Below are 27,903 nucleotides of genomic sequence, written 5' to 3'. Positions count from 1 at the left end.
TTACTTCAGAGGCAATGCAAAAACTGAAAAAATGAAAAACAAAACAATTGCCCACTGCTGAAATCCAGGATTGTCATATACATTAATTAGGTTGTTTATGAGTTATTTGCCTATAGGTCTACATTCATGACAGGATATCAGCACTGCTGTTTTGGCTGCAGTGTGTAACTGATAGATACTGGCCCAAGGAATATATAATTTTTTCCCTTGCAATCTTTCTGTGGCCAGACTGACACAATCCTTTTGGGGTCTTTTAAAAGTCCCAACAAACCTTTGAAAAGGTTCAAATATCAAGTTTGCTGAAGTCATGGTGTGGACTGAAAACAAATAACTTTTTATGGCAATGTTGTTGTTGTTGTTGTTTTGTGCCTTCAAGCTGAGTACGACTTATGGCAACCCTATGAATCAGCTACCTCCAAGAGCATCTGTTATGAACAACCGTGTTCAAATCTTGTAGGTTCAGGTCTGTGGCTTCCTTTATGGAATCAATCCATCTCTTGTTTGATCTTTTTCTACTGTTTTCCTCAACATTGTCTTTTCTAGTGAATCATGTCTTCTCATTATGTGTCCAAAGTATAACCTCAGTTTCATCATTTTAGCTTCTAGTGATAGTTCTGGTTTAATTTGTTCTAACACCCAATTATTTGTCTTTTTCGCAGTCCATGGTATGCGTAAAGGTCTCCTCCAACACATTTCAAGTAAGTTGATTTTTCTCTTATCTGCTTTTTTCACTGTCCAACTTTCACATCCACACATAGAGATCGGGAATACCATGGTCTGAATGATCCTGACTTTAGTGTTCAGTGATACATCTTTGCATTTGAGGACCTTTTCTAGTTCTCTCAGAGCTGTCATCCCCAGTCCTAGCCTTCTGAATTCTTGACTATTGTCTCCATTTTGATTAATGACTGTGCCAAGGTATTGATAATGTCCAGAATTGAGGATGGGTCTGTGCAAGAAAGGTACAATTGGAAGTTAATTGCCTTTTAGATTGCTTTAATAATTTGTCTTACCGTGCCCAAAATATTCCATCACTTTGATGCATAAAATAGTTGTTTATGCAGGGTAATTTATATTTTACGTAATTGTTACTATTTATTTATTTATTTTTATTTATTTATTTATTTATTTATTGTGCTTTTATACCGCCCTTTAGTAATAAGCTCTCATATTTGTCTTTTCTCTCTTCAGATGAATGCATAGTTGTGTCAGATGACACAAACAAATTGACATACAGGTTTATTCAAATTTAGCACACTGACATACTCATTTCTCTTTGATTTTTTGCCAAGGTCAATAAGTGTGCTATGGGGCAACACCCAGCTGAGTGCTATTTTATCTTTGTTAGTCTAGTCTGTGGTTCTCCTCATCAGATAATTACAGTTTTCCATAATGTGCTGAATTTCATCAAGCACAGTGGTTTTGTGGTATTATCCACTGCTCAATGAAAACCAAATGAAGACTGTTGTGTGTCATGGAAATACAGCTGAAGTAAATTGGTTCTCCCAAGATGAGAGGAGGCTCAGTACCTTAGCCACCAAAGTACACATTTTCATTGGACATAGGCCATACGTCAAGATGAACCAGAGCCAGAATCTTGAAGTACAAAAAATTCTCCAAACCCCTCCCTCCCTTCCTAAACCACAGCAGTTTGACACAATTTTCCAAGAGAAGAAGCATCAGAGACTGGCCTAAGAAGAAGGAGAAATCAACTCTTTATCGCAAAAACAACAGAGTCTAGTGGCACTTAACAAAGTTATTGTGGCACAAGCTTTCATAGGCCAGATCCCTCTTTATCAGATTTAAAGAAGTCATTTAAATGCGTGAGTACGCATACTCAGAGAAAGATTTAAAAAAAACAAAGACCAAAATATTAGGCATTTTAAGAGATAACAGCACTGTGCAGAGCACAAATAAATACAGAATATAATCATTGTGGGTGTGGCTGTGTCGGTTTTGCTGCAACAGACTAACAAGGTTACTCCTCTGGAATATGAAACTTTGTGACTATTTAATTCTATTTTATACTTGATGTTTTAGTTCCTCCTCCCATTATGTGTCCAGAACTTAAAAAAAAAACTGTTTACACAGCTGTGACTGAGGGCTAGTAAGGCAGGCATTGTGAATATTTGTAAAGTGAATTAGACACAAAACTTTTAAAAAAACGCAAATGTACAAAGACTGATCTAGATCTACATACACAGGATTCTTCTTTTATGTTATTAACTTCTTGACAGATAAGTTTGGAAATAGTTTGCTTCATGCAGTAAGCCTTCTTGGGGGGAAAGGACATTTGGAAGATACACCTGAAAGTCTCTTTTTGCACAGGTGGATATTATGGAATGGATTGTGCCTTACTACAGATTCTGAAGGCAGGGTCTATTACTGGAATTGAGAGAAGGGTCATAACCCTAGAATATAATTGAGTGCAGTACCTGAACTGAGCATATCCCTAAGCAGCGAATCCCTTAATGAATTATTATTATTTTTATTATTTATTTATTGAATTTGTATACCGCCCCATAGCCGAAGCTCTCTGGGCGGTTTACAACAATTAAAAACATTAAAGACAAATATACAAATTTAAAAACACATTTTTAAAAAGCAATTTAAAAACACATGCTAAAATGTCTGGGAGAAGAGGCACTGAGAAGGCCCTCTCCCTTGTTGCCAGACTCCCAGCTTTCCTCGGAGTAGGAACCTGGAGGAGGGCCTTGGATGTTGAGCGTAGTATACAGGTGGGTTTGTGTCAGGAGAGGTGTTCCATCAGGTATTGGGGTCCTAAACCGTGTAAGGCTTTATAGGTTAAAACCAGCACCTTGAATCGAGCTCGGAAGCATACAGGCAGCCAACGCAAGCAGGCCAGAATCGGTTTTATATGTTTGAACTGTCTGGTTCCTGTTACCAATCTGGCCGCTGCATTTTGCACAAGCTGCAGCTTCTGAACCGTCTTCAAAGGCAGCCCCACGTAGAGCGCATTGCAGTAATCTAACTTGGAGGTTACCACAGCATGGGCAACTGAAGCCAGGTTATCTCTGTCCAGATAGGGGTGCAGTTGGGCCACCAACCGAAGTTGGTAGAAGGCACTCCGTGCCACCGAGGCTACCTGAGCCTCAAGTGACAGAGATAGTTCTAGAAGAACCCCCAAGCTACGAACCTGCTCCTTCAGGGGCAGTGCAACCCCATCCAGGACAGGTTGGACATCCACCATCCGGTCAGAAGAACCACCCACTAGCAGCATCTCAGTCTTGTCTGGATTGAGTCTCAGATTATTAGCCCTCATCCAGTCCATTGTCGCAGCCAGGCACCGGTTCAGCACACTGACAGCCTCACCTGAAGAAGGTGAAAAGGAGAAATAGAGCTGCGTGTCATCAGCATACTGATGGCAACGCACTCCAAAGCTCCGGATGACTGCACCCAATGGTTTCATGTAGATGTTGAACAGCATGGGGGACAGAACTGACCCCTGCGGAACCCCATACTGGAGAGTCCAGGGTGCCGAGCAATGTTCCCCAAGCACCACCTTCTGGAGCAGACCTGCCAAGTAGGAGCGGAATCACCGCCATGCAGTCCCTCCCACTCAGAACTCAGCCAGTCTTCCCAGAAGGATACCATGGTCGATGGTATCAAAAGCTGCTGAGAGATCAAGAAGAATCAACAGTCACACTCCCCCTGTCTCTCTCCCGACAAAGGTCATCATACAGGGCGACCACGGCTGTTTCTGTGCCAAAATCAGGCCTGAAACCCGACTGAAATGGATCCAGAAATCGGTCTCATCCAAGAATGTCTGGAGCTGGCCCGCAACCACTCGTTCAAGGCCCTTGCCCAGGAATGGAACATTTGCTACCGGCCTATAGTTATTAAGGTTTTCTGGGTCCAGGGAGGGTCTCTTCAGAAGTGGTCTCACTACTGCCTCTTTCAGGCAGCCAGGGACCACCCCCTCTCGCAGAGAGGCATTAATCACTTCCCTGGCCCAGCCAGCTATTCCATCCCTGCTAGCTTTTATTAGCCAAGAAGGGCAAGGATCCAGCACAGAAGTGTTGCACAAACCTGTCCAAGCACCTTGTCAATGTCCTCAAACTGTACCAACTGAAATTCATCCAAGAAATTGGGACAAGGCTGTGCTGTGGATACCCCGCTTGATTCACCTGCTATAACACTGGAGTATAATTTCCTGGCAGATGCTATTTAATTCATTTATATACTGCTTAATGCCAAAATAGTTTCTAACAGCTTTTAACTGGATGTCTTCACAGAAGATGACAATGACAGCTTGTTAGATGGAACATAGCTCAGTTTTGATGCCCAAAAGCTTCCTGGTACAGTATACATCCAGTTATCATAAAGGTAATACTTGCAAGAATATAAGGCCTGACAAGCAAAGTATTAGGTCACAAGAAGGCTATCAAGATAAACAGCATTCTTTCCTTACAGATCTATGGGAAAATTCAGTAGGCAGGGAGTAGAAATGCATACAGAATGAGAACCCACATAAATTTGAGCATCAGCATATGGCAACTCATTACTGACTGCCTCATGAGGCAGGTTAGTCTGGCTGGAGTTAGTATATCTTGGTCATTATATAAGTTGTGTTCTGTTTTCCTCTTGGTAATGGGAACTGCAACTCCAGAGACTGACTGCAGTGACAGTAATATAAAGACTGGGATTCCTGCACTGGTAATTTCACAACTACAGGCATATTCATTATGCTATAGCAGATGCAGGGAATCTTTGGCTTTCCAGATGTTGCTGAACTACAACTCCCACTAGCTGCAACAAGCATGGTCAATGGCCAGGAATGTAGTTCAGCAACATCTGGAGGGCCAAAGGTTCCCCACCCCTACAGTGTTTCATTGCAACTATTGTACTAGAACATTTAAACAGATGTAAGCCACCTCGAATATTTTGGTAAGGCAGGTTTTATAGCAAACTGCTGCTACTGTTAGTACATCTGATCAAGGTATCTTCTTTAGGGTAGAAGGATGGGCTACAGAGATTGTAGGTGAAATATAAGAACATAAGAAGAGCTTGGAGGATCAGACCAACAGCTCATCTAGTCCAGCATCCTGTTCTCATAGTGGCCAACCAGATGTCTATCAGGCCCGAAAGCAGGACCCAAGCACAACAGCACACTCTCCACTTGTGATTCCATGCAACTGACATTCAGAGGCATACTGCTTCCAGTAGGGGAGGCAGACCACAGCCATCATGGAATCAAAGTTACATCTCAGGTTCTGAACATGGGCTATCATTCTTTGCAAGTAGAATAAAACAAGATGGGCACTGACTCAAGATGCAAAGAGACACATTCCTAAGGCATGCTGAGCCCTTGAAATCCTGTGGCCTAAGTCCTTTGATGTGAATTTCACTATCACTGTGTGGAAATGCTGCTGCAGAATTTAAACTGAGTAGTGCATGCTCTCAGTTTGCTCTAAGTGACAGATCCTATCTCAACTGGCCCCACCTCAAGGAACTGGGCGATATAGCTACTGGATAAATGATAAGGAACATTTTGTGAAGTTGGTGACTAGACTTTAAGAAACAGCCTGTTTGAGCAGCCTGAATCCCCTTTTTCAGTGGGAGACTGCGCTTCTTACTGAGATATCTCTTGATATGCCCAAGGGCAGATGGAAAATCCAGTACAGCAGGCAAGTTTTAATTGGGGATATTATTCTTCTATGGCCAACACTAAGCAGGCTAACAGTGCTATTGGCTGTGTAGTTGGCTCAGCTTCCAAGCCCAGCAAACCCTGCAAAATGGGTGTGTCTCGGGTTTGTACTGTGGGGTGTATATCAGCAGGACCATTCTCTTCCCATTGGCCTTTGTTGCAGTGAGTCTATGGTCTTTTTAAAAAGCTATATCCTTTTAATAAGGCAACTTTAATGGGCTCCTGCTGGGAGGAAGGGCGGGATATAAATAAAATAAATAAAATAAATAAACTTGACCTTGTTATTCATGTTCTGAGGCAACATCAACAATACAAATATATAAGTAATTCCTACCATGTAGGTCGCTAGAACACAATCTTTCTTTTTATTCAGTCATACAGTTCCACTAGGAATAACCTAAAAAGGCAGTTATTTGTGCCTCCAGCTGATAAAATAAAGTTTAAATTACAGTAACAACAAATGGTTAATTACTTTAAAATTAAGTTTCAGTGAATGGTTTCTTACTCTGGGATTCAGGAAAATAAATGTTCCACTGATTAAACTTATAACTGATAAATTACTTCTAAAGTTTTAAAAACTTGATTTCCAATTAGTTTTAAGTTTGCCCTCAAACAGGGATGTCAAATGGTCAGACTATGACAAGACCCTATTAGTTCAGTGATGTGATGATTTCTTGCGTAGTAAAACCAAAACAGGAGAAAATCCCTCGGTCTTCCTGCGTAGGGTAAAGAGAAGTATGAACATCTGGCATTCTACAAATTCTTCACCTATATTTTAAATGTGCCAAGTTAAAACTATTCTTCAAATGGGCACCAAATATCTTTTGGAATGAGTGACATCAGCTTCTCATTTAGTAGGAAAAGAGTAGCACTTCATTTCTGTATGCATCTAGGATCCTGCCCCCACACTAAATTAAATAATTGTAACCTATGTAAAATTAATACTTAAATTGTAGAAATCAAATAAAATTTGCAAATTTGTATCTGGCCTTTGTTTCACCCAGAAATCAACCTTGCCTTCCTGGCAAAGGGGTGAAGGTGAATGTTGCTATCAGTGGTGACCTTTGTTTCATCCCTGTCTTATTTCCTAAAGCAAGTCATACCGCTACATCAAGTTTGCAGGCAATATTTCTTATAGGTTATCATTTTAGTTTTAAAGCTTGTTTTTGTGTATTAGTTTTAAACATGCTGTAAACTTCCAGAAGAATGGGTGAGACAGAAAAAATAATAAATATACAGATAAATAGCTATAATACATGTGAATGCTGACAATTGTCCAATTAACATTAAGCAGAACTACAAAAACTGTGCAAAGAATTGTTATATTATTTTTTAAAAAATAGCAAAAAAACATTATTCAAAGCTCTAACCCCATTGACTTAAACCCAACTCAAAGTTAGGCATGTCTACTGACTGCAATGGACTTAAGCAAGCCTAATTCTCTGCTGGATTTAGGCCACTTAAAAATGAAAGAAAATACACTGGATGTATCAAAATATGAGGAAATAATCTTAAATTTCCCCATTGGTTACAGGATCAGCTCCTTCCTATGTTTGTCAAACTGAGCATTTATGATAGGTAGCTATCATCCCTGGCCATTGGCCATGCTTGCTGGGGCTGGTGGGAGTTGTAGTTCAGCAACATCTGGAGGACCAAAGGTTCCCTACACCTGATTTGTGAGGTCCAATATCTGCATTCAATGCCAATGGGACATTACCTGGTGAGGAACGTAAGCGACACTGTCCGGTCATTGGGTCATACTCCTGGTTTTCATCAGAACACAGACACAGGAAGGAGCCTTCTACATTTTCACATAGGGCTTCTCCACATACTCCACTCAGCACTTCACATTCATTCACATCTGGAAAATGAAGCACAATATTGATTCAAACATCACTTCTCATTAACAGGTTTTTTAAAAACTGTTCTAGTAGTTTGTGTGCTGGTTTTCTCAGCTGGAAAACAGAATATTTATTTATTTAAAACATTTGTATTCCACCTTTCAGTTTGCCAAGACTCCCTGGGTAGCTCCCAACAAAAGAAAACAAGATCAAACACGCAGTCAAGCAATATATAAAGCTGATGGAGCAGAAAAAGTGTGTCAGAGCAAAAAAAGACCAAAATCAGTGCAACCCACAGACAAAAAAAAAGAAGAAAAAAGGTGACAGCCTGTGCAAATAAAAATGGCTTTCACCTGCTGACCAAAGACATCAAATGTAGTGCCAGGTGAGGACAAAACTATACTTTACATTCAGCATATAGTTTGGTCTTAAGTTTAATTTTTTTACTGCAAACAGAACCTGCGGGGAGAGGGAACAAATCACGCCACAGTCCTGATGAAAATGGGCAGCTTCTCTTCTGAAGCAAATAGCAAATTGGTTACAGGGACAAGTATTGGGATTGTTGGTGGGTCTTCAGTATCTCCCCCCCCCCAATTCTTGATCTTGGACTGCCCTGTGGCTGTTATTTACAAACAAAAAATAAACATTCAGGGCAGTGGTGGCTAGTGTCCATAGGCCAGTCTGTAATAGACCAGTCTCCACAAATTCCAGGTCAAACCTCATGTTTAATGTAACATGTAGTTTGGCCCTGTGCTTCCTAGGGAGCTGTAAAGCCTCAGACTGCAGGAAAACTGATTTAAAAAAAAAAGGGGGGTGAAGTAGTCCTCATTTTTTTCTGTTGCTTCTCAAACATTTCAGATCAAGAATCCACTCTTGCCACTTTAACAAGGGTACAGCACCAAATGGAAGAATGAGCTTTCCTTTTATGCTATAGCCCCTAAATTCTATTGTGAATTTTTCTGTTTTGCTAAGATAATATCAAAGGGGCAATAAATTCACAAGGGAGTATTAAACTATTTTATCTAGCATTATGTTTTGAACAATGGTGAAAGTAGGCAGAAACTACAGGTGCCTGGTCCAAGGATCTGCCAAACAGTTTATCCACTTTCATTATTCATACTGTACTTCAAATATGACACCATGGTAGTTTTGGAAAAGCATATCATCCAATTTTATCACTGATTTGGATGGCTGTGATTGACAACCCAGTCATGCCATAACAAGCCAACACCTATCCTTCCCTTCTCCCAATTTGCCTCCATCAAATATATGCACAGTTAACTGATCCAATAGGCACACTGTATGTCTTCATTTTGTTAAAGTTAACAGAATATACATTTTTAAAGGTTTGCTGGAGGTATGTCTGCATTTAACACTGTTTAATTGTTATAACTTTATTCCAAGGAACCTTGTACATTTGTTCTGTGAGGGGATGAGGGATTTCAAACTGAGAAGTGAGGAATCCTCAGAAAATGTTCAAAGTCCCAGAATTTCTTAGGACAAGTCATGATGGTTAAAATAATTTAAATTTTCAGTGGAAGAACATAAGAAGAGGCCAGTATCCTGTTCTCACAGTGGCCAACCAGATGCCCATAGGAAGCCCACAAGCAGGATCTGAGTGCAAGAGCTCTCTCCCCTCCTGTGGTTTCTAGCAACTGTTACTCAGAACACTTCTGACTAAGGAGGCATAGTCATCAAGGTTAGTAGCCAATGATAAATTCATACAGGATAAGGCTCATTCTCTCTTAAAGCCATCCAAAGGTGTAATATAACCTTTATGATTGCATCAACATGTCTCCCTTGCAATCCTTGTTTTGTAACAAAGCCTAATTCCTAAGCAAGAAAGCACTTCACATAGGCTTCATGTAATTCACAAAGGCTTGCTCCTGATAATTTTCATTTTGAGAGTGGATTTATTGTATTTTTCAAATGGGTTAAATTAACCAACAACACATCCTTTTTTATGTACTGCTAAACTGAAGGAGAAATAGAAGGTATTTGAAAAGATGGCTCTGTCTTTGACTGAAATATATGGCTATGTATATAACAAGAGCCTATAAGAAAAATAAACCCAGACAGGTGGAAGAGAAATGATGGGACACATGCAACAATAGAAACATTTGCCAAATGCTGGGGATAGTTTAGCTTCAGTTGTATATGCTCTGATAACCTTTGGGTTAGATAACTGCAATGTATTATATGTGGGGCTGCTTCTGAAGATAGTTTGGAAACTGCAGCTAATACAGAATTTGGGATTGCCACCTGGTTTCCAAGCCCAATTCAAAGTGCTGATTTTGACCTATAAAGTCTTATGTTGCTTGGGACCTCAATGACTTCCTCCTCCCATATGAACCTACCCAGACTCTACAATTATCATATGAGGCTCTTCTCTGTCTGCCTCCTCCGAGGGAGATGTGGAGGGTATAACGAGAGAATGGGTCTTTACAGTGGTAGCCCCCAGATTGTGGAATGCTGTTCCCAAAGAAGGCTTGCTTTAGCATTTCCATCTGGAAGCGTTTGTAGGCCACCTTCTCGTTGAGCCACTTGAGATCGAGTATTGCTCTGGTACTCCCATTTTTTTTCAAAACTAGAAAGAAAATAGAATACACCCCCTTCCTGTTCCTGACTCAGGTTCTATTGCTTGTATCACCAATAGGTGACTGATGGCCGCTGTAAAGTTCTGATGTTTGTGTGGATTCCTGGACCTTGTTTCTGCCCACACTGCCTGTACTTGTGGTAGTCCTTTTTGGCATTCGGGAGGGCTTTCTGTTTGTCTCTTGTTTCCACCAGCACCTTATCCAGAGGATTCCCAAATAACCTGGACCTGCTAAAGGGGTAACTTGCCAAACAACTCTGGGAGCCCGGATCCACCTCCCAGCTTCGTAGCCAGAAGTTGCAATATGATACTGTGCTGGCTGCCATTGCTCTAGCACTGAACTGCAGGGCATTCCTGGAAGCGTCTGCTTGAAAGGCTGATGCTATAGAGATTTTCTTCAGCCCGTCCTTAATGTCTTTGGGAACATCCTCTCTGGACACGAGCTCCCCTGCCCAGATCATGCAAGCCCTTGCCATCACCAATGTAGCTGCAGAAGCCCGGAATGCAGCTGCCTCTGCTTCAAAGTCCCTTCTCAGTGTCACTTCCACACGCTTGTTGCAAGAGTCTCTGGGCCCCCCTTCTCCCATCCGACAGGATGACCAATGATGAAGATAAGATGGGTGGGTCCACAGCTGGGTTTCTCAACTGTTCCATCACTTTGACTGGGAAGGAGTAGTGCTTGTCGACAACCCTGTGTGTCGGTTTATGTTTTGTGGGATTCGCCCATTCCTGCTTCCACAAAACATGAAAGGAATCCAGAAAGGGAAGGCTGGCCATTCGTGGTAGACCCTCCAGAAAAGCAGATCTGGAACCTTTTGGTGTTGATGTTTCCAGGTTCTTCTCATTTTCTTCAGGGAGTTCCAGGATCTACCTAGCCTTAGCTACTAAGGGTGGAAAAAATTTGGCCTGGAAAAGCCTGTCCTTGGAAGGTGGGGCTTCCAGATCTTCCTCTGAAAGCTCCCCCTCCTCCCTGTCCTCCAAAGAATACTGCCCCAAAGTAACCCCAAAGCAGTCACCACTATGTCTCCTTTCCCTAATCCTTTTCCCCTTGGTTTTGTTTAGACTTAGAAGAGCATTTGTGGCCCTTGCCATGGCTCTTCTTCAGCTCTGGGGATGACTGGGAAGATGAGGGGGGAATGGTGGGAGGAGGAGGAGGGGGAGGAAGAGGAGGAGGAAACTGGATAAGGGGACCTCGCTCGCCTCCTCTTTGCCTGAGCCCTCTTCTGGGAAGGCTTCCTCTTTTTCTTTTCACGAGGGGGGGTATTGGGCCGTAAGGAACCTATTCCCTGTACTTCCTTGGCCACTATGCCCTTCACCCAATGCAGGAATGTAGAGGACTCCTGTTCCCCTGGGAAAGGCAAAAAATCAGCACTCACCCCCTCCATTTGCTGGTTGCACATGTTTGGTGCCAAAACCGGGCCATGCCCCTCCTCAGTAAGGCTGTGGCTGGAGGCCTCAGGCTCCTCTGAGAGGCAGCCTAGCTCCACCTCCTCCATGGCACCTCCATGCATTGTGACCCCACCTGATCCTATGGCGAGGGTTGGGGAGGGTGATAAAGCTGCTCTTCCTTCCGCGGCTGAGAAATCGAGCTTCTCCGCTCAATGCGCAGTGGGGGGAGAAGTCTCATCAGTGCAGTAGCAGCCGCCACCACTTGTCCGGGTAGCGGTCGCGCCTCTGCGAGGTAGAGATGCGTCCCGCTGCAAAAAGCCTCCCTCCTAACGTGCCTAACTGAATCCCTGCCCCCACACTAAGCTCAAGACGGCTGGTGGGGGGGGAAGAAGGGAGGGCAGAAGGGAGGGCAGAAGAAGAAAGAGAAAGAAAAAAATGATAAAAGGGTGAAGTTTTAAAACTGAAACTGCTGAGCTCTTATGGAGCTCAGCAGGACCCAACCGAACGCTGCAGCAGGCAGGGCCAGTCTGTAGAGAGCGGGATGGCCCCTCCCCCAGGATGAAGTCATCGGACGTGGACCCTTCCTGTTGACCCAGAGTGAGGCACCATTCCTGAGGCCAATGACTGTCATCCAGGAACCTCCGGGGAATTGTATTTATATTTGGCTTAAAGATTATACCAAGGACGCAAGTTTTCTTTTAAACCCAGAGAAATGTCCTGCTGGCTTTCCTGTAAATTGTTAGGAAACTGTGAGTATCTGTTTAGACATGTGCTTCTCCATATGTATCAAATTTTCTGCAATAAAGGTTTGTGCCTATGGGATGGCATGAAATAGCATCCTTCTTGCAGGGGCTATCCATCATACTTATTAACAGTAAGCAGAGTCTGAATTTTCAGATAAATGCAATGCATGACATTATTAACAAGAAAACCCATGTGAGTGAGCTAAAAATGTTTTTTAATGAGTATTCATCCATGGAAATCATTGCATACTGTAGAGCCACATTGGAGATGCAAAATATTCCTTCTAATGGGGGACACTACTGGGGTGATTTAATGAAGATTAACGTTCTCCTTAATACTTCCCAAGTTGTGACCATCCATCAATACCTTTTGAGAATGACGGCTCTTCCAGATGCTGCTACTATTATGGTTTATTTATTATTATGGTTTATTATTTATTTATTTATTATGGTTTACTAGCACTGATGATAATGCCAAGACAGGAAGTTTGTCAAATATGAGATGCATCCTGTGTTTTGAATCTAGAGAACCACTGACCTGAATTATTCCACTTTTTCAGCACCTTCCAGGGCAAAAAGAGAAGAGGGTGAGATTTAATCATTTTCAGGGGTCTTATCGTTATGACAGGTGGCAGCAGAAGGTTCCTTGTTGTTGCTTTCCTTTGACAAATGCTTTGCTGATGCTTGCAACAGCTTTGGAGCTGAAAACAGTAGACTGGTGGCATGGCAATGTCACAATAGTCCAAAGGGAATCATGCTGGGTCAAGATGTATCATCATTCCCAGAGGCACTACTGGGGGAAAAGACGCCTGAGCTATAGTGGGCATGACTTAGTGTTGTTCCCCTTGGGCTGTTCTGGAGGAGGATATGGCTACACTGCTGGGCTGCTGATTGCCGTTACTTCAAGTGGTGCCAAACTATTGTTAAAGGAAAGTAATTGGCAGGAATCTTCTGCCACCTCCTATTATTATGGCAAGCCCCTTGTTCTAAAAAAGTATTCAACGTCGCTCTCTCTACAAAAGCAGCAAAAAATACTACCACCATCCAAGCCCTGTGAAAAGTGATGTAATTCAGTCAAACTCTAATTTAGAGAGACCACTGCAATTTTGGAACAACAGTAGGTGTGCCATTCATCCTGAACTAGTACAGTGGTTTCCAAACTTTTTTCCTCAGGGACCACTCGAAAATTGCTGATAGTCTTGACGGACCATTTTTCTGCCTGTTGTAGCAATAGTAATGCAATTTATTTTGTTGCATTTAATTGTATTTTAATTTGCATTCCATAGACTTCAGACTAAAATAAAGTGTAATATAAGAAATAAAAGAAGCAATAAAATACAATTAAAATCAATATGAATATTTAATGTAGACATGCCACAGACCATCTGAATGAAGCTCACATTCCACTGGAGGTCCATGGACCACAGTTTGGTACTGTGGCAGAGGAATCTTAAAAGTATAGACTGAAGGTGACCACTCTGGTCAAGAACACCAATCACTCACAAAATACTGATTTGGAAGAGCTCCAAAAGTTGGGCAGTGTGATCTAGCTATATGATAATTTTATATGCCTTTCCATCAAATGCTCAATGTACAACAAATCCACTAATAAATATGAAGAAATAGCTTCTTGCTAAGCTGTGCCAAAAATCCTGCACAAAAAGGCTAAATTCTGCAAACTGAATCAATTATGCTAAATGAATATTTTTTTTGTGTTGCATAATTTTTATGATAATGGCGGATATTAGAGCAGAGAACTAAATGCAATCTACTTAATCACTGCTGTCGCTTCTTATTTCACTAGGTAATCTTGGGTCTGCTTGACACAGTTAATGCTTTTAAAGTACCTTCAAATAGATTGTATGGATAGTCTTTACATCACTGGAACATGAATTTTTTCATCAGCTTCCACTCGCCCTAACATCTGAACTGGACTTTCAAATTCATACATCTTGCTGCACAAATTGTGAATATCTGTATCTAATTTCAGTGTTCTATTAAATATCACTACTTATTATTCAAGTAAATGTTTCAAACAAGAACAATTTGCAATTATTACAAAATGGTTAAGATGGTTAAATGTTCTATGTGTTTTATTATGTAGTGAACACTTTGGGTGCTTTTTGATAGACAGGGTGGGATACACAAACGAGTAAAAAAATCTGATCACCACTTAGGAAATGCATTAATCATTACCAAAATTAACAACATTGACACATTCATTAAATTACCAAAGGTTTTTCATAATGAGAAATATCTATAATGGACTCTGAAATCCTTTCAACTACTCTGCCAAAAGAGGTGGCAGTATCACATGCCAGAATGTATTTCCTGTAGGTTCAGCAAAGCGCTAGTCATTTAAGTAAGAGCCTAAACAGATGTTGCACTGAAATAATTGCCCTATCTTTGGTTTCAATTCAGTCTTAACAGTTGGGCAGAACAATACAAACAAGGGGAAGCCGATGGGAGGAGGGTCTGGAGGTGCCAGCCCGGCTGAATGCAGGCTCTGTTGGCAGCTGTGATTGGGAGCTGGAAGGGAAGAGCCAGCTCCCAAGAATAACCCTACTGGAGAGTAAGTGCTCCCCAAGACCACCACTGCAGTTATTTTCCTCCACTAACCCTTTTGCCAGTGGAATTTTCCTGTGGATTGGGGTCCTGCGGGAGCACTCCAAGGGGGACTTGGATGGCACCTAAGTCCCCCCCATGGCTCCTCCCCTGCCACATCTCCAGAATGCCCCATTTTCGGGGCTACCACAGGCTTCCACCAGCTCTCCATTCCTGGCAGAACCCTGGCAGAACTCTGGTGGCACTGCAGTTGAGGGGCTTCTGCCAGTGGACCCTGGAAATGCCGGGAACCTGCTGGCTTAGCCAGGGGTCTGCCACATCCCACTCTCCCCAGCCTGGCGCAAATATTAGTTGGATTGCGCCTGTAACTGCTTAGCTTGTTTGTAGAACTGCTTTCTACAATCAAGGGTATATACATTTTGAAAAATAAATAAAATAAAATAAATAAAAGCAATACAATGTGTTCTTATTAAATGGCTGCATAGTATTTCCTATTCCATTTTCAATGGGTTTGCATGTAATAAAAATAACGGAATGGATTCTCTAGGTTTTCCCTGACAACTGGTTGTTTGGGGAAGAAGTGTTAATCAAAATCTAACAACTCACCCACACACTCTTTCCCATCGTGTAGATACTGATAACCCTGATAACAAAGGCAGCGGAAGGATCCGGGTGAATTGTCACAGAAGCCATGACTGCCACACACAGTGCTATTGGCACATTCATCCACATCTGAAAATAAGATACAATAATATCAGACAGACATAATCCTAAGACGAATTTTCAAAAGCTGACATGTGAAGATAAACAGACTACACGTTTCAAACAGGATACAGCTGAAAAACTATCTAGGTGCTGATTTTCTTACAGGTTAAGAGGTCAAAGAGAGACTAACTACTTAACCCTAAGAAAAAGCAAGCAAACATTTTTAACAAAAACAAAATAATAATGTATAAGGAAAAAAGCATGTCATATATTTACACTATTGTGGTTACTTAACAAATATAAGGCAATTGCATTTAATAAATAAATATAATGGGGAACATGTTACACTGGGAAATTTTACCCATCTCATGAAATCAGAAAAAAAAATCTGAGATGAAAACTGTGCCATTATTAGCATGCATTTTCTTGCTAAAAAGGTTTCTATGTGCATTTAGGTACTGTTCTTACAAAGAAATGCATATTCCAAATTTCTGATGATAAGTATGTAGATACCATTAATATTGTTAATTTAAATGGTAGGCTGAAAGGTTAAAAAGTGAGATGAATAATATGTAAAGTATTATTCTGTAAATGAATAGTCTGTAAAGTATTATTCAAAGAGCCAGTTCCTTATTTCACCACTCATATTCATTTGTTTGGAAGTGAGTATGAATTTTTACTGCAATATTCTGTCCACACTAGTTTAATGTCGAAATGTCATAGCAAATACTATTGGCAAACTCAGCAGTTCCTCAGTTAATAATTTATATTGTTTGCCTAATGCCACTAAGCAAAAATTTCAAAATTATTCTTACATTTACAGGAAACAAAAGGAAATGAAAATGAGCACAGAACACTGTAGAAAGATATACTCATAACAAAATAACACTTCCCTAGCTTCTAACAGAATATGCGGGGTAAATGAAATATTAAGTTGTTTCCCATAAAATTTATTTTACCAATGAGATTTAACAAATGCATGATGTTCAGAAAAAAAATTCTTCTATGGAGCACTTAAACAAGATTAGATTTTTGTGCATAAAAATGAATCTCTTTATGTACTATTGTAAATTATAGATCAACGCACAGGAATTTCCATGCATTGACTAATACAGAAAATTAAAAGGTCATCAGGACCTTTGAACAGGAGCTACACTTTTCTACTGCCTTGTCTTGTTCTTCAAGTGCTCTTTGTTCTTTCCCATACATCCCCTAACTTTAATACTGTTGACAAGAAGATGGCGCTGACATGGCTGTGGACACCAAAAGGGAAGACAGAATCACACCAGAATGACCTCATTCTTCTCCTCAAAGAATTATATTGTGCAGATGTTCATCTATCCAAATTATTGTCCTGTCTGGGATACTGAAAGAGTCTCTTCTGTCAACACTAAAGATTAAGAAATTCTATATAGGCCCTTGTGGAGACAGTTAAAATTATTACTGGATTTGATGACTGGGATGGGTTACTACACTTAAGTCCATCTCTCATTTTTTAAAATTCAAATGAAGGTACCTTTTCCACATAAAATGAACTGCAGGTGCATAAAGATACTAAAATGTGTTTTTTAAGCTTAATAATTTTAGTCTTATGTGTCATACATTTCTAACTGAGGTTACAGTCAACTTGGATGCTTTGCTGAATAGTAAGGAAATGATCTGACTCTTAAGCAGGAATATTTTAGACACACAATAATGTGGGTCATTTAGGAATGGCCAAACATTCTGCATATGTAATTAAAAAAGATCAGAAACTATTTTTCACTCCTTTCCACCCTTTCATTCACACAAATTCCATATTTTTTGGCTGTAGCCCTCTTAAGTATAATGCAGAATTGCTTCTATTGACTTATGTGGTTTTGGACAAATGCATAAAATATATGAACATGACTTCAGTCAATACCAAAAACTGCTCAACTTCTCACATGTAGTGGTAGTGGTAGTAGTAGTAGTAGTAGTAGTAGTAGTAGTAGTAGTAGTAGTAGTAGTTTATTACGGTCAAAGACCAGACAAAATACACTCAGGGTCAAATAATCATAAAACAGATAATTATGACAGGACACACAATTTTTGTATAAAAATAATCACTAAAAACCCAAACTCAGGTCTGTATTGGCAGTTGAGTTAATTGTGCTCTTCGGAGTGAAACAGCAGCAGCACAAAATCTCGCTACCTTAATTGTGACCTGCGAAATTTGGTCAGATAAAATATATCTAACATGGAAAGCAGCGTCCCTGCCTGGGAGACTTTGCATGATCGGGGTGATCAACGTGTGTTGGAGATCATTATAAAAAGCACAGTCCAATAGAACATGTCCCACAGTCTCTATGGCACCCACTCCACAGGGGCATAGTCGCTCAGCATAGGGGATTTTTTGAAATCTGCCATCTAAAAAGGCGGGGATTTTTTGAAATCTGCCATCTAAAAGGGCCGAGGGTAGTACATTAAACTTGGCCATCGTGAATGCTTTCCGGAGCCTCGGGGTAGGAAGGGAAGCAAGGTAACACGCAGGGGTAAAGGGTCCAGGGCAAGGTATAACTCCAAAATTGGGCACTGGTCAAGAACGATGATTTTGGAGTTCAGCGTCGAGGATTCGTTGAGAGATTGCCTCCAGCGCCTTGGTATGGCCTAACAAAAGCACAGCAGTAGCCAAAAATCCTACACTGGAAAGTTTCATAGTTAAAGTTTTCTTCCACCTCAACTGGAAGACGTCTGACAGGACAAGAGGGGCCAGATCCACAGGTAGAAACAGGAGTTTTAACCAGTACTTAAACTTAAGTGTCCATATACGGGCCTCTATCAAGGGAAGCCCAGTTTCCAGGCGAAGGTAGGCATTAGGGACGCAGGATGGAATGCCCAAAATCATCCTCAGGAATTTGGTTTGGATCACTTCGTATGGTGTGTATTTATCGTATACACTAATCTGGGAGCCGTATGTCATTTGTGAGATAACTTTGGCAACAAAGACTTGTATTACAGAGGGAACATGTTGCCCACCTTTGGTGAAACTTCTCACATGGAAAGCAAGCATGGAACAACTTGTGCCCAGATAAAATAGCAGAAAAAGTGCAGAAAAAAAAGATGGATTGTACATTAAAAGCCCATGACAAATGATGAAACAGGCAATATTGCTAAGGCTAATTTCTAACTGAGGTGCGTTAGACATCATGATAAACCATGGTTTATTATGATGGGAATGAGCCCAGAGAGGCTCTCTTCTCTTGTTGTGTAGTTTAAACCCAACAAACTATGATCAATCTTAACTATGTTTGTTTTTAAAAGGCCAATTCAAACCACAGTTTATGAAACTGGCTTCTTTCAACTATCCATAGTTAAGATTAACCACAGCAGTTTAGAGTTTGGACATAATGATAAAATGCAGTTATTCAAAATGGGAGCAAAAGCTTCCAATCTCCTCCTCAACAGCCATGATGGAGAAGGAGAGGGGAGGGGGTGCATGAGCCTGAGTATCATTGTAGTTCATTCCCATCACAATGAATCATGGTTTATTGTGACATCCAAATTGGCCCAATGAGACAGCAAAGCAATATCTCGGCTGTACCAGTTCAGACTGTAGCTGCAGGTTCACAGGACTGAGTGCTCTTCCGTACAGAAGAACTCCAAGGCTATGTGGAAGGATATTATTGTATGAAGGAATTTTCATTTATATGGGCTCTTATCTACAGTCTCCTGTTTCCAGTTGCAAATCTTTTTATTTGCAACTATGAAGTCAATGTTTTACAAACAAGTTAGATTGAGAATTCCAGATGTTGTATTTTCAGGTAATCACAACAACAACTCTAAATAGGAGTACCAATAATCCATAATCTGTGTGTTCAGAGTGTCATTCCTCATGCTGACCACTACTCATTAAGAGAGACTCTTAGGATTGAGCAAAGGCAACACAAACACAATTGCACCCAAACCACAATGCTAGCTCTAATTCTTCACAATAGAAAGGGCTGCTTCTTTGAGCTGCTTACTGATATACAATTTTCACTACTGGGAATGATGTTGCAAAAAATCTTTAGAATCTTGAAATAATGAATGTGGAGCGGAAACACTTACAACCCAAGAGCTTAAAATGCAAGATTCTCAGTTCAGTAAATAATTTGTCCATATGCTTTCTTATGTAACATGCAAAAAATGCTGACAACTCTACACTTGGAGCAAACTAATTGAATATCTTCATATTTACATGACTTGATTTGGTTATGCTTTAAGTATTGTCAACCACATTCAGTCAATGGGAAGGGCTATAGCTCAGTTGCAGAGTAACTGCTTCGTATGTTGAAGATCACAGGTTCAATCCCTGGCATCTCCAGGTAGGGCTAGAAAAGTCTCCTGTCTGAAATCTAGGAGAGCTGCTACCAGTCAGTGTAGGCCAGTGGTTCCCAAACTCTTTTTCCCAAGGGTCGATTGACAATTGCTGACAGTTTAGCGGACCATTTAATGATTTTTCTGCCTGTTATAACCATTGCAATTTCACAGAATTCAAACTGTAATACAATAAAATACAATTTAAAAAACAAAAAAGCAAGAAAATACAATTAAAAATCAGTATGAATATTCAATACAATGGATTTGCATCCCATCTTCAGCCACTAATCCATAGACATGTTGCCGACCATCTGAATGAAATTCATGGACCACTGTTTAGAAACCTCTGGTGCAGACAATACTGAGCCAGATGGACCAACAGTCTGTCTTGGTATAAAGCAACTTCCTGTGTCCCTAAGTTTGTTCCCAGTTATCATCTGGTCTTACATTGTAACAGATTTAAATTCCTTGTTTTTCCATTTAGCCCATCTTACCTTCGCATGTTTGGCTGTCTATGGAAACAGTAAAACCCTGCTCACAAATGCAGTGGAAAGAGCCCTCAGTATTTAAACATTCCCCATGAGGTAAACAGAGATTGGTTTCTGCACATTCATTGATATCTGCAAAGGGCAGAGAAACAGTGATCAAAGATGCATACTTTTACTTGGAGGTTGTGAGTGTGTGTGTGTGTATCACAGAAAGTTAGGCTATTGAATAAGAGAACTCTAACCTGCATTAAAGATTGATTTGTTCTCAAAAAATTTATTCAAATGAGGATAACATAAGTCAATCAATCAAGAGAATCAGATTCCCCATGCCCATCCTAAAATTCTCCTTCCTTAGTACAGAAGCCTTGAGGCTACATATCTTACACCTCATACCATGAATGAGAATCATTACGTCTATCTGTATAGTCAATAGTGAACTACAGATATCAATACAGAGAGCATGCAAGAACTTATAATCATGCTAACGGTAAGGTTTTCAACTCTTGATTTAAAGGAAGCTCATATGACTTTAATAACTGAATGCCAGGAAGATGAAGCACAAGTGAGAAGCCATTCGGTGTGAACATTTCCTGGAAATGCAGACATTAAAAAGGTATAAGAGCGTATTTCTTATTCTTCTAGCTCACTGTGATATTATAAAATTTCTATAGCCAGATTGTACCTTGACAACCCCTGGAGGATAGTAGCTGGAAGCCTTCTGGGCAAGTGCACTCATAAGAACCTTTAGTATTAATGCAGTTCCCTCCATGGCATACAGCATTGTCTTCTTGGCATTCATTAATATCTGAATGAATCCAACAGCAAATAGAACATTTTAGAAGAGATTAAACTAACAATGGCATAGCAAAGTTTCCAATAAGAGCGAGAGAGATAATGTTGGTCAGGTAAGGAGACGTTTTATGGCTAGTAAAAAAAGCAACAGGTTATTAATATGCTGTTGAAATTTCTGCCATGGGCACAGGATAGGGAGCATTGATCATTTAAATCAAATAATGTACTGGTAACATCTCAAAGGTATGGAACACAGTAAGGGACGAGGAAGCAGTTAAGAATGAAAATATTTACTTACAGTATTTATTTAATTTATAGCCTGCTGTTCCACCCAGGGTGGCAAACCAAAACACTAAAAGCACTTTACATCATCTTAAAAACAAAACACTTTAAAAGATATTAAAACATCTTTAAAAACATTTTGAAACAAAACATCTTAAAAACAACTTAAAAAAACCTTTTAAAACATCTTAAAAAGCAATTCTAGCAGAGATGCAGACTGGGGCAGGATATTGCCAACATCTTAGTCTGCTGCTGAAAGAATTGCACTGGCTGCCACTTAGCTACTGGGCTAAGTTCAAGGTGCTGGCTTTGGTGTATAAAGCCCTATACAGCTTGAAAGATTGTGTCTCTCCCTATATACCCAGTCGATCGCTGCACTTTGCAGGTGAGGGCCTCCTGCAGATATCATCTCATCAAGAGGTCCATTCCACACAACATGGTAATTGGGCCTTTAGTGTTATGGCACCTACCCTTGGGAATTCCCTCCTCTTAAATATTAGTCAGGCACTGTCTCTGTTGTCCCACTGAAGACCTTCCTCTTTCAACAAGCCATTTAAGTAGATATCTTTATCCCAGTCTGCATCTATATTGGAATTGGGTTTTAAAATGTTTTTAAAGATGTCTTGTTTTTAAAGTTTTTTTAAGATGTGTTTTTTAAGATGTTTATTGTTTTATAATTTGACAGCGGAAACTATACTTACCTTCACAATGGTCTCTTGTAGGTGACAATTGGTAGCCTTGGGCACAAATACATCTGTAGGATCCAACTATGTTTCTGCATTGTCCATCTGTGCAGAGCTGCTGCTGTTCACATTCGTCTATATCTGCAAATGATAGGCCAATATTTAACTTTGGAAAACAACATCTGACACAAAAGTTTGCATTTGCAGAGTCCATTAAGACCTAGCTTACTGGATCAAAATTAAGTCTGAACCCTTGTGTGTGGATTATTAGCAAATTCTCAGATTCTAGGATGCTACTCTTTTTCCAGGGTAAATTGTCATCTCTGGTTTTAATTGCACAGTTCTTAGTAATGCCAAGATCCCAGTGGGAAGAATGGCCTCTTGGAACTGGAAGCCTTAATGAAGCATAATGGCTTTGTGATTTTTAATCCAGACTGACTCCAATGGTATCCAGTTGCTGTTCATTCAGAGCTTGCAATCTTTCCCATTCCCACGATTTAAGGAGGCCCTTAAAGCCCATGCCAACATCTGGATTTCAGCAGGAAAACTCATTTCAAATTTACAACAAAACACACACACATGTAGGATGGTGCTGGTGACTCAACAAGCAGGACAGTCTGGTGTGAGTTCATAGTGAATTATTCATCCAGAACAGCCTATGATTAGAACTGAAAACCCTAATCCTTAAAGTGCCATATCAAACTAGCCTCAAACTGCCTATCACTCCTCCTAAAGACTAAATTTCCTTTGAGGTAGACTTTCACTGAGAATAGTCAATGCCTTTGAAATTAATTTTCAATGGGTACCAGTCAGGAGTGCAACATGAGATATAGACAGAAGTCAGAGTTAAATTTGGGATGTGTGACAAACTTGAGAGAAGCCCACAGTTCAATGACAGCCCATGGTTTATACATCACAAAATGGCTACATTTCACCAGTTTGTACTCTGACCTATGCTGGCCTTCCATTCTCCTTTCACACTTTATTGCCCTCTTTAGGGCTCCTTCAGATACTTATTGAGGGAAGGGTGAATCTTTTTGCTGCTTGTGCTTTTAAAAACGTTCATAGAAAGGCTTTCCTCTGGAGGCTGACCGTACGCATTTCTCTCATGACCAGCACACCATGAAGTAGAATAGCCCAACTATGCACAGGCATTCAAGCAAATCTATTGCTCCTATATGTTTGTATTTTAGAAGTAGTATACAAGTTTCTGCCAACACTACATATTGAGTGAGGAATACAGTTCACATGCTTTGAATGCCCATGATTAATCAGACTATTTCCCTCCTCTTGGTAAATATTACATATATTGAAAGAACAAATATATTAATCATATTCCTACCTTCACACTGATCTCCACCAAGGGACAGCTGATAACCTTGGCTACAAAGACACCTGAATGATCCTTCCAGGTTTTCACACTGGCCATTTGTGCAGAGATTGCTATACTGACATTCATTTATATCTGTGAATGCAAAGGTGCATTTACAAATTGTTGCTTATATATAATGATGCCTGAGACATTTCAAAAGAATCTGCCAACAAGTTTTTAATGACTTTTGTTACTGTTTTTCTGAGTAAGGGCCAAACTAGATGATACATTAGTGTCTGTGTCTTTAAATTCAGGTGGTTTTTTAAACACAAATTTCCAATTCAGACCGTCAAGTGGGGGTAGAGGGCTTTATCCCTTTGCCTCCATTAGGTCCCTCACTCCATGTCAGCAATTTGTATTGGAAAAAAAAAACTTCCAAATGAAGCAAATAGGAGATTCTATTCCAGGGATGGGGAATCTCAGGCCCTGGGGCCAAATGTGGCCCTCCAGGCCTCCATATCTGGCCCTCAGAACTCTCCCTAGGCCACACACCTCACTTGGCCCTGCATCACACCTTGAGAATTTTCCCATGGCTGGACCCTGCCCTTGAATTCTGATAATGCTTCTTGCTAATTGTTTTTTTTTTTTTTTCAATAATTTTTATTCAGATTTTCATAAAACATACAAGACAAAATCATGAAACATTCAAAGACAAAAAACAAAATCAAAAATAGTTAAACAAAAAAAAAAAAAGAAAAAAAAAACAAAAATAAAAAATAAAGAGTAAAATATTGACTTCCCATTTGTCAAAGATCAAATCAGTTATAAGTCTATAATATATAACAATCCTGTCTCTTAAGTCATATTATAAAATCACTTTCCTCCAGTAGTTATCTTACTTAATCATCAAATCTCATAAACATTACTTTATTCTTTCCACAAAAAGTCAAAGAGAGGTTTCAATTCTTTAAGAAATATATCTATCAATTTTTTTTTCCAGATAAGCATATCGATTAATCCATCTCATTACTAATTATGATAATCTTATTGTCAAAACCATAGTCAAAATAAACATTTCAATTAATCCATCACATCAGAATCTGTTAGGTTCAGTAATTTCAGTAGCCATTGTTCTATTATCCCTATTAGTTCCATTTTCCATCTTCCATCTTCAGTAGTCTTGTTAAGTCCAGTAATTTCAGTATCCAATCTTCCATTATCAGTATTCCATAATAATCTTGCTGTCAAAGCCATAGTCATATAGTAAGAGTCTGATGGGAATTACCTCTATCCCAAATATTTTCTTGCCATCCATTCTGAATAGGTTGCTGAAATACTGCTGTAAAATCATATCTCTGTTCTTTTTTTCAAAATACACTGGGTCATCTCTTGAAAGTTTTTCCATTGTCACATGGCTGCAGTTAATTCCATAGATTTTCTCTATATTGGGCTCCATCACATCAATCCAGTCCAGAAGATTATCCATGCCATTGATAACTTTATCTCTAGAATCTTCATTAATTTCTTCAGAGATAACATTGAGTTCCAAACAATAGATTTTATTTCTAAAGTCCATAGACTCCAAATCTTGTTCCTGTTCCACGTTTGTTCCAATCTCCGGGATCTCCTCTCTCACAGGGACCCCTGTTCCAGTCTCCAGGGTCTCCTCTCTCACAGGGACCCCTGTTCCAGTCTCCAGGGTCTCCTCTCTCACAAGGACCCCTATGTCTTTAATCTCCTGTGTCTCCAAACAATAGATTTTGTTTCTAAAGTCCATAGACTCCAAATCTTTTTCCTGTTCCACGTTTGTTCCAATCTCCGGGGTCTCCTCTCTCACAGGGACCCCTTCCAGGGTCACCTCTCTCACAGGGACCCCTATATCTTTAATCTCCTGCTTCATTTTACTCAATTCAATTTTCAGCTCCTTACGACCCTGTCGCAGGTTTTGTTTCGTTATCTCAATCTCATCCATTATTTTCTGAAACATAGTTATTTCCAGATTCTCAGCCACTTTCTTAATTGCCATTTTAAAAGAAAAATATAGGAAAACCACTTCTTATTTCAGCAACAATTGGGTTAATACTCCAAACTTGGTGACATCACAGTATAAACAGAGCAGACAGCCTTATCTCTCCATGCTTAAGTAAACAAAATGCAGTTCCCAGGATCGAAACAATTAATGGCGGTCGTCAGGAAACAGATTCGTCAAAATAAAATAGACCAAAAAGAGAGTAGTCTCAGACAATATAATATTCTTCAAAATAAAAATCTGGAATAGAAATCCCTCTTCTGTGTATATCTTTAGAATGCAAATCCAGGACAGCTTTTTGCAACAAAAACAGAGATAAGCTATTAATTAGTGAGTAGCAGAGAGAAGTTATGGCTCCCCAGTGAGATGTCAAAAACCGATCAATCTGGCAAATCTCTTTTAAACAGCAACAATTTAAGTCAAGTAAAAGAAAAATATAGAAAGAAGGGTGCTTGCCTGTTAGTGCGTTCTCTCTTAAAAGATAAGATGAACGTTCGCTTTATCAGATAGAGCTTGTTGTTGAAAATCCGTCCCACCTTCGTCGGCTGGACCTCGTCCCATAAATTAATGAGATCTGGTCGTCCCAACAAAAATAGGCTTTGAGGTTAATCTCTTCGTTTCTCCCTACCCGGGAGAAGTTTAATCAGTCAAAAAAAAAAAAAATCTGACTGATATATCTGAATAAGCTTCTTTTGAGGCAGGAGCCCGTCTCAAAAGCAGGCACAGGCTAAGTCACCCTTCCCCCATGCTTCTTGCTAATTGTGATGAAGGATAGAGAGTGGTGTGTGTAGAAATTAGTTCACCGTACAAAGGCAAAAAAGTCTGTTCTTTGCTCCACCCAATTTTGCTTCTGGCCTCTAGTTCCACCAGTGGCATGTGGCCCTCAAAAGGTTGCCCAGAATGTGGCCCTTGGGACAAAAAAGGCTCCCCATCCCTGTTTTGTTCCAATGAAAACTGCCAGCATGGGGGACCTGATCCAAACTGGTTAAAGCTCCCCTTCTTCTATGCTAGGGCCCTGATCCAGATCAGGCCCCCTGCACAGGCAATATGTGTTTAAAAAAACACTGCACTTAAGGACAGAGATAAGAAGCTAACGTATTGTCCAGTTTGGTCTCAAGGTTTCTTTACAGCTATGTGCGGCTTATCATCTTGCTCTTGCATCCACACTTTGGATCCTTTTGGAAATTTATTGAAGAATAATTGCTCCGGGGATTTTTTGTGTGCTACAAGCATGAAATGCAGAATCAAAATCCTAAAAAGAGAATACCAGTATCTTCATAGATTATGAAGCTGTGAATTGTGTGTGCTCTGCATCAGTCTTAATTTTGCATTTCAAATTACTACTGCAAAAATTCAATATGAGTATAGACATAGCTGATCACAGTTTAATTAAAACTTTGTGAGGACTTTTCTCAGAATTTGGATTCCCCCCACCCTTTTTGGTGTAGACTGGAGTATAGCAGAAATAAGGATGGGAAAGAAAGACATATTAGAGCCAGTCTGCCTTATATTTAGAGCGTAGCCATGTTTTTGTTGCTGCTGTTGCTGTTATTTTATTTATTTGCAACTTACTAGAAAATGTCTCAAAGTGACTTACCATTTTTTGAAAAAGGCATACAATACCAAATTTAAAATATATCAGAAGATAAAAGAACATTATTAACTAAAACTGCTCAACCTGCAATACCATAAAAGGACATATCCTACACCACCCAATTAAAAGATGAACCCCAATTAAGATCAAAATGCCTGGGTGAACAGGAACATCTTCATGTGACGCTTAAAGGTTGATAGTGATGATGTTAGGCACATCTCTCCGAGGAGAATATTCCACAGTCAGGGAGCCACCACAGAGAAGGCCCAATTTTGTGTTGCCTCCCTCCCCACCTTCCTCAGGGCCTCAGATGATGAACACAGGGTCTGGGTGGGTTCATGTGGGGAGCAGCTCTCCTGACAGTATTAGGGTCCTCAGCTACATAAGGCTTTATAGGTCAAAACCAGCACTTTGAATTAGTTAGGCTTAGCATGATGTGCAAACCAGGCCATAGTTAATGGCTTCCAAAACAAGCCAGGATAATGGATATTGACTTCAAACCATGGTTTCATATTCTAGCTTGTTTGAAAGACATTACCCATAGTTTTCCAGTTCAGATGCAAACTATGGTTAACTGCAACCTCTTGACTTTTCCCCAACAGTGCAAAGGGAAAACCAAAGTGGCTGTGTGCAAGTGCATGAAGCCCCTTCATATCTTGGCTTGTTAAGCTAAGGTATAATCATCCTAATGCAGCCATTATGTCTACCCCTATAAAGGATGATTAAAATGACATCTGCTCTTCTCTGACTTCACGTGCCTAGTGATGGCTCACAAGAAAACCCTCCAAGAAATGCATCGAAATCACATGGAGAGGAGTGGTGCGCATTATGGGGCTGGAGCAAACACCATACGGAGGTCATTCTAAGCAGTCTCTGAATCACGATATAACGTGCAA

The 27,903-nt window shown here is 40.2% G+C and overlaps 1 protein-coding gene across 1 annotated transcript in view; it reads right to left on the bottom strand.

The window, feature by feature from the left end:
- LTBP1 (latent transforming growth factor beta binding protein 1) overlaps positions 1-27,903 on the bottom strand; it is a 366,037-nt gene that overhangs the window by 65,765 nt on the left and 272,369 nt on the right. The window contains exons 20-25 of the mRNA XM_061626114.1: positions 23,415-23,537; positions 22,091-22,213; positions 20,998-21,120; positions 20,322-20,447; positions 15,409-15,534; positions 7,386-7,529 (exon numbers count right to left, since the gene is read on the bottom strand). Coding sequence (XP_061482098.1) covers positions 7,386-7,529; positions 15,409-15,534; positions 20,322-20,447; positions 20,998-21,120; positions 22,091-22,213; positions 23,415-23,537 — 765 coding nt within the window. The remainder of the gene's footprint in view (positions 1-7,385; positions 7,530-15,408; positions 15,535-20,321; positions 20,448-20,997; positions 21,121-22,090; positions 22,214-23,414; positions 23,538-27,903) is intronic.

The sequence above is a fragment of the Rhineura floridana genome, chromosome 4 (genome assembly GCF_030035675.1).
Source record: "Rhineura floridana isolate rRhiFlo1 chromosome 4, rRhiFlo1.hap2, whole genome shotgun sequence".
In the NCBI taxonomy this organism is placed as follows: domain Eukaryota; kingdom Metazoa; phylum Chordata; class Lepidosauria; order Squamata; family Rhineuridae; genus Rhineura; species Rhineura floridana.
Note: the sequence above shows the minus strand (reverse complement) of the source record. Positions and strands in the feature narration are given on the sequence as shown.